We start from the raw sequence: 10,924 nt of genomic DNA on the forward strand, positions 1-10,924 counted from the left end.
TTTAGTACCAAATGTACTTACTAAACAAGATTCTTTGTAAATGTATCCAGTTTTACTGCAATAGCACATAATAATTACACACAGAAAAATAAAAGAATGTAAGAATGAAAAAAACAATGTACAAAATAGCCAAATTATTATTAAAACCCAGAACATTATATCTGTAAAACAGCACAAAAAAAACAGTGAAAACCACATCACTTCCATTAAGAACAGTTTTCTTACAGTGAAACATAAAACATTACACACATTCTTATAATATAAATTCACATAATTATACTGATTCTTTCAAGTACACACTTTGTACGGCCATCAGTCACTATAGCGCTTGAATGTTTACAGTGATGAAAAAAAACTAGAAGGGTTAGAGGGCATTATATCTGGTTAGTACGAGTCTATTACCACATATTTTCATAGTGGAATTTCCGACTAATCTGGGAGAGACTAACTTCAACGTTTGTATTTAACAAAAAAAAAAAACACAACAACCCAGTTTCACCCATGTTACAAGGTACCAAAACATGGAAAGCTAACACACTCTTGTGAGCATGTGCGTGTGTGCATTCTGTACTTGGTGTGAATCAAACTAGATACAGGAGTTACATCTAGCAAACATGACCTTTCTGATCTTTAAGGTCCATTACAGAAAAAGCATCGCCTCTACAACAACAACAAAAAAAAAGACAACCTGTTTCTTTTAAAATGAAATACTTAAAGAATTTCTTTAGGGGAAAAACAAAAACCATTGGTTAACCAGGCTGCTTCATACCCAATGGACGGTTTAACAGTCCACAGCAGTTCCTATAAAAACAGTTCGATGGTTTACAACCGTCTCTCTCTCTCTCTTTTCGAGACTGTAAAAGAAAGTAGATGATTGTGCACAGCAACCTGATGAACCATAACAGGTCCAGCTTTTGAAGAGCATTCCTGTGTTCGACTCTGCTGAAGGACAAAGATTAACACCATGGAGTGGCATCTATGCCCGCTCCTTGCGCTTTAACTTGGAGCTCTTCTTGGGAGTTCCATTCTTGTTGAGCAGCTTCAGGACTCTGTCCTTATGGTCCAGTACTTTCATCATGGTGTCGCGAGCTTCAGTCACCTGATCCATTACAAGCTTGCAGCGCTGCATATTGCCCTGAACAGAGTAGGTCAAAAGGTCATGAATGTATTTTCAGTAAAGTTGTGCTATGGTTTTTGGGCAAGTCGTTACATGTATAGGTCTAATTTGCATCCAATTCATGATTGTTGTTAAAGGGAAAGAACATTTCGATATTATTTCCTCACTCTGGTGTTGTTTCAATGCCGTACACCCTTCATTCTTTTTTTGTACGCTTTTTAAAAATGTATGCTAGCGCTACTCCATATATTGACAGTGAATAGCAACCAGCATCAGAAAAAAAATATGCAGAAGTATCACAGAATGGCCTTGTGCAACACATGCCATATATTTCAAGTGATCTGGAGGTATATGATAGGGTTTTGTAAATAACAAACATAATTTAATTTATTATTTAATAAAAATCCTGACCTTGGCTGTTGGCTTTCTTGTACACAACTGCATCATACACGAGACACTATTGGTGCCTCAGTTTACTTTCACCCTACCTATATCCCCAGAACAATTGAAATATATACGACACATGTTGCATGGGACAATTCTTTGATACTTTTGCAGATTTTTTAAAAGACTGATGCTGGTCACCATTCACTCGCATTATATAATTATACAATAGTTAGAAAAACACCAGGTGATGACTTTTCTATTTTCATTTTTGGATGAAATAACCCCAAAGAAAGACAAAGTACTGAACAGAATTAGAAAAAAATAAACGCAACGCTTGTTTTATTTTCATATTTTCAATTTAAAGAGCCCCTTATGTTCTGTTGCATTTCGTTTTTAGGTTAAAAGTTTTTTAATATATAGGAGAAAGTGTACATTTTAGGTGCTGTATCATTATTCAGTATTTCTCTTTCAAGGTGGTTTTGGGCATTCGGAGCCTGTTTATTGGAGTTTCCATAGTGGGTTGGTAATCTTGAGATACTAACTTGTATGAGCTCATTGAGGCGGTGCAGATCCTCGTCAGCTCCAGCTCTCTTCTTTGGGATGAGGCCTTCCTGCAGGGTGGTCAGCCGGCTGTACACGTCATGCTCCAAGTTAGTCTGTGATCAAACAAGAAAGGAATTCATTTAAATGTTACCTACATGCAACATTAACCACCTCAATAACAGGCTGTTAGCATAATATATAATATATATATATAACACAGTGAAACTCTAATTAAGCCACTGTATAAATTTCTGGTGGAAATGACACCATCAGCTGCAGAACCCACCAGCTGTAGCAGCTGTGCGGCACACAAGTGCACTTTCCAGCCCTGAGCTCGACATGCTACTCCTCTCTGATTGGCCATGTCCTGAAGGCTGCCTTTCTTCTCCTCTGAGGAGACAGTAGTGAGAAGATTTTAACTCATATGACCATATTCAGTACTATAATCATATTTAAAAAAGAACAAGAAAACAACAGTGCACCAAATAAAAAAAAAACTGAGCAGACAATGTTCAGAAAGTACTTACCTTTGACTTTGATGTCACTGTACCTCTGGACACAGTGAAACTCTAATTAAGCCACTGTATAAATTTCTGGTGGAAATGACACCATCAGCTGCAGAACCCACCAGCTGTAGCAGCTGTGCGGCACACAAGTGCACTTTCCAGCCCTGAGCTCGACATGCTACTCCTCTCTGATTGGCCATGTCCTGAAGGCTGCCTTTCTTCTCCTCTGAGGAGACAGTAGTGAGAAGATTTTAACTCATATGACCATATTCAGTACTATAATCATATTTAAAAAAGAACAAGAAAACAACAGTGCCCCAAATAAAAACACAGTGAAACTCTAATTAAGCCACTGTAGAAATTTCTGGTGGAAATGACACCATCAGCTGCAGAACCCACCAGCTGTAGCAGCTGTGCGGCACACAGGTGCACTTTCCAGCCCTGAGCTCGACATGCTACTCCTCTCTGATTGGCCATGTCCTGAAGGCTGCCTTTCTTCTCCTCTGAGGAGACAGTAGTGAGAAGATTTTAACTCATATGACCATATTCAGTACTATAATCATATTTAAAAAAGAACAAGAAAACAACAGTGCACCAAATAAAAAAAAAACTGAGAAAGCAGACAATGTTCAGAAAGTACTTACCTTTGACTTTGATGTCACTGTACCTCTGGAAGTGGTGATAGGCAGCCTTCCATGGGTTACGGTATTGGCGCAACAGAGTGAGGGGTGGTCTGGGGCGGACTGGTACGTAACGAACACCGTCCTCATCTACATTAATACAATCAATGTCACAATTGAACAAGTGTTCACCCATTTTGGGGGGTATTACAAATTCACACTGCTAACTAATATCATAAGGAAATTGAAAAATGCATAAAAACAACAGTAGGACAGTAGTCCAAATTGTGACATTTACAAGCCATTTCTAATGCTAAAGTAGGTAGATCATAATTAAATATCACATGTTGACAGCTTTGTTTAAAAAAAATAAAGTAACACTCAATATTTTCAGTCTTAATTATGATTCTAAATAATATGTAAAAAAAAAAAAAAAAAAATTGGGTACTGCCAGCTCTTTTCTTTCTGTATCCTATGCTGCTCTGTGGCTGCTGTTTTTTTTCTTGTTTCGTTGTTTCGCGTATATTTATCATAATTTATGATGAATTTATGTGAATATTGTTTTCATGTTCACTTAAATTAAAATTTGCTATTATGTTTTTAATGTTCTGTAAAAAAAAAAATTTTAATGGAGGCATCAGCATCAGTAATAATGGCATTCATTCATAGTACGTGAAAAAAGTAATTAAACATTAATAATACTGTCTTTATATTGTTTTCACATTCATTTGGTGCAATCAATCACAATTACTTACATTGGTGTGATCAATAAAATTCTTTGATACTTTTGCAGATTTTTTAAAAGACTGATGCTGGTCACCATTCACTCGCATTATATAATTATACAATAGTTAGAAAAACACCAGGTGATGACTTTTCTATTTTCATTTTTGGATGAAATAACCCCAAAGAAAGACAAAGTACTGAACAGAATTAGAAAAAAATAAACGCAACGCTTGTTTTATTTTCATATTTTCAATTTAAAGAGCCCCTTATGTTCTGTTGCATTTCGTTTTTAGGTTAAAAGTTTTTTAATATATAGGAGAAAGTGTACATTTTAGGTGCTGTATCATTATTCAGTATTTCTCTTTCAAGGTGGTTTTGGGCATTCGGAGCCTGTTTATTGGAGTTTCCATAGTGGGTTGGTAATCTTGAGATACTAACTTGTATGAGCTCATTGAGGCGGTGCAGATCCTCGTCAGCTCCAGCTCTCTTCTTTGGGATGAGGCCTTCCTGCAGGGTGGTCAGCCGGCTGTACACGTCATGCTCCAAGTTAGTCTGTGATCAAACAAGAAAGGAATTCATTTAAATGTTACCTACATGCAACATTAACCACCTCAATAACAGGCTGTTAGCATAATATATAATATATATATATAACACAGTGAAACTCTAATTAAGCCACTGTATAAATTTCTGGTGGAAATGACACCATCAGCTGCAGAACCCACCAGCTGTAGCAGCTGTGCGGCACACAAGTGCACTTTCCAGCCCTGAGCTCGACATGCTACTCCTCTCTGATTGGCCATGTCCTGAAGGCTGCCTTTCTTCTCCTCTGAGGAGACAGTAGTGAGAAGATTTTAACTCATATGACCATATTCAGTACTATAATCATATTTAAAAAAGAACAAGAAAACAACAGTGCACCAAATAAAAAAAAAACTGAGAAAGCAGACAATGTTCAGAAAGTACTTACCTTTGACTTTGATGTCACTGTACCTCTGGAAGTGGTGATAGGCAGCCTTCCATGGGTTACGGTATTGGCGCAACAGAGTGAGGGGTGGTCTGGGGCGGACTGGTACGTAACGAACACCGTCCTCATCTACATTAATACAATCAATGTCACAATTGAACAAGTGTTCACCCATTTTGGGGGGTATTACAAATTCACACTGCTAACTAATATCATAAGGAAATTGAAAAATGAATAAAAACAACAGTAGGACAGTAGTCCAAATTGTGACATTTACAAGCCATTTCTAATGCTAAAGTAGGTAGATCATAATTAAATATCACATGTTGACAGCTTTGTTTAAAAAAAATAAAGTAACACTCAATATTTTCAGTCTTAATTATGATTCTAAATAATATGTAAAAAAAAAAATCTTACTGATGGGTACTGCCAGCTCTTTTCTTTCTGTATCCTATGCTGCTCTGTGGCTGCTGTTTTTTTTCTTGTTTCGCACTTTTATGTATATTTATCATAATTTATGATGAATTTATGTGAATATTGTTTTCATGTTCACTTAAATTAAAATTTGCTATTATGTTTTTAATGTTCTGTAAAAAAAAAAATTTTAATGGAGGCATCAGCATCAGTAATAATGGCATTCATTCATAGTACGTGAAAAAAGTAATTAAACATTAATAATACTGTCTTTATATTGTTTTCACATTCATTTGGTGCAATCAATCACAATTACTTACATTGGTGTGATCAATAACTTCTATTTTTTTTTTTACGATCAAGTTTGTTTCATTTATTAGAAAGGATTAACTGTTTAGTGAAATTTTACATAATCAGCTATTTAGATTTTCTGATGTTTATGTGGTGCAGACTGGATCTATCAATTTTTTTTTTATGATTTCCAAAAGGTATATATCCATGGATAATCTCACCAACATATTCCCTAGGTGGAGACTCATGTCTTTCAGGTCTGTTTCCTGGAGCTCGGCTGCTAGCTCTCTCTTCGTCTGTGCTGTTGGTCTCCACCATCTCTGTCTCCTCAGTGGAGATCACATGCTGCTGTTTGCGGGGTTTCTTTCTTGGAGAGGCCCCGGGTAGGAGGTCTCCAGGTTGGGAAGATATGGCCAGGGTGGAGGCCTGAGAGGAGAGGGATGGAGCCGGACCCGTCGAAAAAGGAGATAAGGGCACTGGAAAAAAAATAGAACTCGTAAATATATGGAGTTCCCAAACTCCAGCCTTAAAATCGTATCTTATCAAAGACATTTTAAAACAGCCCATGTGATAATACATTGCTTGAGCTGGATGCAGAATTGACCTTATTCTGATAAATAACTGACAGCTCAAATAGCTAATCAAAGTGCTGATCTGACAAGCCTTATTACTTCTATCTACCATTTTGTCTGTCTAGCTTTAAAGCTGTCAGATACATACAAACCACCTTTTATAGCAAACTCCTATGGCCAAAAAAAAAAAAAGGTGTTAACATGGCACATGTAATTCGAATAGTGTCCAGAGTGGCTTGTTGTTGAGTTTCATTTGTTTCTTTCCCGGAATAAGCAAGTGATATCAAAAAATGCAAGCACTGGATAAGACTTGTTCCAAAACTAACAGTAGATCCAATTTAGGTGATTACATAGAATTTTATTAGGGGTGGCACAATACCATTTTTTCAGAACCGATCCCGATCCAATACCAAAAGTTCTGAGTATCGGACAATACCAGCACAGTTTTTTTTTTATTTAATTTCTATACCTCAGTGTGTGTTGGCCTGATCATCACTCTTTTGTGTATTGCACACAATCTACTAAATATAGGCAACTTCATTATAAAGAAAAATAACAAATAAAAATATATATAATCATAATCTATGAGAAAAATACTACAGTATTATAAACTAGGTAATTCAGCAGCAAAAGTTACTCTACAAAAAAAAATGCAAGCACTGGATAAGACTTGTTCCAAAACTAACAGTAGATCCAATTTAGGTGATTACATAGAATTTTATTAGGGGTGGCACGATACCATTTTTTCAGAACCGATCCCGATCCAATACCAAAAGTTCTGAGTATCGGACAATACCAGCACAGTTTTTTTTTTATTTAATTTCTATACCTCAGTGTGTGTTGGCCTGATCATCACTCTTTTGTGTATTGCACACAATCTACTAAATATAGGCAACTTCATTATAAAGAAAAATAACAAATAAAAATATATATAATCATAATCTATGAGAAAAATACTACAGTATTATAAACTAGGTAATTCAGCAGCAAAAGTTACTCTACAAAAATGATGAGTTCACAATGATTTTATAAAATCTAAACATTTAGAGAAAAAAAAAACATTTAGTGGGGGAAAAAAATCAAAGTAAATATGTGTAATCTGGTAAAATGTTACACATTGCTTTATATTGTAATATACATTCATGAAAAACAAGTAAATATAATTATATACAAATATATGCAATAAATTAAATACATTTCATTTACATTTATAGCACAGTAATGAGGCAGCAACATATGATAGATAAGACAGAACAAGAAATGCTATTAACAATCTTTCATTGCGCAAAAGTATTATAACATGTGTAGGATCTCTGTCTTCGAACAGACCTATTGAGTTACACATGAAACAATCACATTCCATTGAGACAAACTGAGGAGCCCCTATGCAGCCAGCTGTGGTCGTAAAACTCATGCAGGGTCAGTGAAGTGTTGAAGCAGTTCCTGTACTATCTAGCTTATCGTCTCAAGAGACTCAAATAAAAACAGTGCTTAAACCCAACTCAAACTAGGATACAAACTATCTTTGTTTTACGGGCTTTCAAGGACCAGATGCGTGATACCCATTAACACATAAATTGCTATATCTGATAAACAGAAAGCGACAGATTAAGAGCTCCTTGTCCAGCAGAAGAATGGCAGACACACACAACTCGTGACATGGGCATGACCTCAGGACACCTCCCCTTTCCCTCCTTTGCATTCCAAAAAAGGGACGCGAAACTTACAACAAGTCAACCAGATTCACAAATAATATGTTGTATGTCTTATATATATGCTTGATGTGTTTCATGTAATCGGTACAACTTTAATCAGTGTTTATTACCTTTTTAGGAAATAAGGTTATTAAAATGTGTGTAATATGTGAAGTTTAATCTTGAACGAATGGGCACGACAAATGCAGAATGTTGAAATGAAGTAAACTTTAATAGTATGTACAATACTTGCATTTAAGAAACTTTATAGAAGTATTAACAAGACTTTTATAGATGGTGTCCACATGTGATAAAAGTGAAGCTTCGTGTTAAGGTATGCACGCCCCGCCTTGCATCAAGTCGATTGGAAGAGCGCGCCGTGGGACGGACTTGTGCCACAGGCCAAAACCCCACTGCAATACAGATTCAATTGCTTCTCACTGTTTACTCTCTCGAGTGAAGGCTTTTGCTGCTTGCTCTCCCGAACGCAGGCTTTCGCCACTTGCTCTCTCGAGCAAGGCCTTGTCGCCGTGTGGAGAGCACTCTAACTTGTGCTCACAAGCTGAACCATCAGGCGATCAACCATCTAAGAACTCAAACACTTCAGTTGAAGCTTCGTAACTCTGCAGAACGCAAAGTCTTGCTAAAGCAGACTCTCTCTCAGAAGAACCAGAGGCTCTTCCGTAACCCGGCAACCAACCAATCCAACGAGGGATCTCCCAAAAGGACGTCATCCAAATGTCATTCCGGCGCCAAATCAACTGACAATCAGCAACGGAAACCCCTCCAGTAGCCACGAGGAATAACTCCGCTTTTCAGCTGTCACCCAAAGCAAAACGCAAGTACAAACAATATCTTCTATCTGCTGAACTGACGCTGGTGAATTGAGCAGTCAAGATCAGAAAATATCTGCGAATTCTCTCAGGCTGAATTTAAAACCACTCGTGAAAACGAGTTAGAAATTTGAAACTTCATGCAGCTCCGTTAACTCACTTCTGAACTGTATATGTGTGTGTGTGTGTATTTTAGCTTAGTTTTGATGTAATCTAGAATAGCCAATAAAATTTGTGTTTCATTTATAAAGAATCATTGTCTGGTGTCATATAACTTTAAAGTCAAAACCTTTGCCAAAGATCACGTTACCTCTCTAAGAGTTTACAAATGATCAAAGAACGTATTAGCCCGTGGCCAGGGAACATACATATAGTCAAATTGGTAATATACACTGACATTAACTTCTCGCTGGCCGAGTAACTGATAGAGTGTAAACTATCAAATTCGAAATCAGTTTTAATCAGGAGTCCTTTCAAAACCTGAGCTAGAAATAAAATTAATGATTAATTCCCTTATCAAGAATTAATGAGTTAAATTCCTTACATTTAATGGTGGAGAAAAGAAAGCTGGCAGATTTGACTTGAAAATTATTGACACCAAGATAATATTATGAATCTTGTCTATTTTTATCCGGAAAAATATATTAAAAGATAGAGAAACTGAGTTTGTTGTGTTACTGGATATTTTATTAGAGCATACCAGCATGTGAATGAAAGTGAAACTCGAGATTGTTGTTTAAAATTGAACTGCAGTAAAACATTTAATTTTGTCTACATTTAATATTGTGAAATCTCGATCAAGTGAAATTGTGCTTAAATCCATGCGTGTTTTTGTCTGTAGAAATATGTGCTGATACCCGCCGAAGATATCAATAACTTTGAATTAATTGCAGTAAATCTGTACATTAATTTACCTCATTCTAACGAGGTGAGATGGTTCAGCGCTGTAAGAAAAGATAATAATCTATAGTGCTTTTTGGTTGTGTAGTGCGAGATGCGCTGACATCTCACTGACAACCCACAGCTAGTAAGCTCACATGCGCATGCTGTGTACATCACGATAGCAACAGCCGTAACCCGGAAGTTCTAAGAAACCCTTTCCGGAGGTAACTTTTAGTCCGCCAGCACCATTTTGTTAGCTGTTTGTAAACAAATAACCAAGCTAAGCTATTAGCATTGAAGGCTAGTGGTTAGCACGTAGCATTTTGTGGTCTCAAAGGCAAAATGTGTTGCAGTGTTTGAAGTGTTAAAGTGATTTGATTAAGTTACATCTGAACGTTGTCTTTCGCTATTTCATACCGATTTCATCCTACCTCTCTCTCCTCTTCTCCTCCCACTGAAAAGGAACACTCCCAAATGCAAACGTAATAACCTTGTGTACGCAATCATAGTGTAGGATATCAGACCGAATCAGACAATCTAAGATTTGGTCAAAACCGAGTTGAGGCACGAGGAGTCACAAAAATTCCACAGAGGCCCAAGACAACAGGATGTCATAAATCAGGCATTAGCCCTCTGAAGCAAGCCTAAACCTAAACCCCTGTCACAGAACAGTTTTCAACATTAACACAAAAGAACACTTATTGCCAAGTCCAAGGAGATTGTCAATTTTGGGGGCAAGTTATCAAGAATAATGGTCAAAAGAGATGCACAGCGTGACCGCCACATGGAAACATGTGACAGTGATCACAAGCTTCAAATTGACTTCCCCCACTTCACGACAAAGAACAGACTGTCGGAAATTCCTTACAGAACGTATCCTTACGTCCACAGAATCACAGAATGCCTTAATTTCCATGTGAATATGCATCTAAATGACACTAAAAGGACTCGAGCAACTAACCATTGCTATATATCTATATATCTATCATGTATCTAACCCACATGTTTAACCATCATGCCTTAATCATTTATTGTGAATGTATTTTGAATAACTATTGAATAGTTTAAGAATTGCTATTCATGTTTAGTATGTGTGTGTTTAAGAATTCATGCTTGAAACGTTTCTTCCAATCAATACTTGGTCAAATGTATCATATTCTTATTATAAGAAATCATGTCCAAAATGTATACTCTACCAGAGCGGGAAAAACGCAGGTCATGTGAATGATGAGATAACAGTTGATTTATGAATGGGAAGGAGAAACATTGCAACACCCCGAGCAAACACGACATCTAATTGGTCAAAACACCATTTGGGGGTGTATTAAACAGCCTGGTTTAAATACTAGAAACACCATCAAATCACTCTCTT

The 10,924-nt window shown here is 36.7% G+C and overlaps 1 protein-coding gene across 1 annotated transcript in view; it reads right to left on the minus strand.

Annotated features, from left to right (window-relative positions):
- Window positions 1–461: 461 nt before the first annotated feature.
- The window catches only part of LOC107552246 (histone deacetylase complex subunit SAP130-like), a 41,707-nt gene continuing 31,244 nt past the window's right edge, over window positions 462–10,924 (minus strand). Inside the window, exons 17-21 of the mRNA XM_016234102.1 lie at window positions 5,793–6,047; window positions 4,870–4,995; window positions 4,625–4,728; window positions 4,338–4,451; window positions 462–1,135 (exon numbers count right to left, since the gene is read on the minus strand). Coding sequence (XP_016089588.1) covers window positions 977–1,135; window positions 4,338–4,451; window positions 4,625–4,728; window positions 4,870–4,995; window positions 5,793–6,047 — 758 coding nt within the window. The 3' untranslated portion in view covers window positions 462–976. The remainder of the gene's footprint in view (window positions 1,136–4,337; window positions 4,452–4,624; window positions 4,729–4,869; window positions 4,996–5,792; window positions 6,048–10,924) is intronic.

This window comes from Sinocyclocheilus grahami, unplaced genomic scaffold (assembly GCF_001515645.1).
Source record: "Sinocyclocheilus grahami isolate Dianchi unplaced genomic scaffold, SAMN03320097.WGS_v1.1 scaffold444.1, whole genome shotgun sequence".
Taxonomy (NCBI): Eukaryota; Metazoa; Chordata; class Actinopteri; order Cypriniformes; family Cyprinidae; genus Sinocyclocheilus; species Sinocyclocheilus grahami.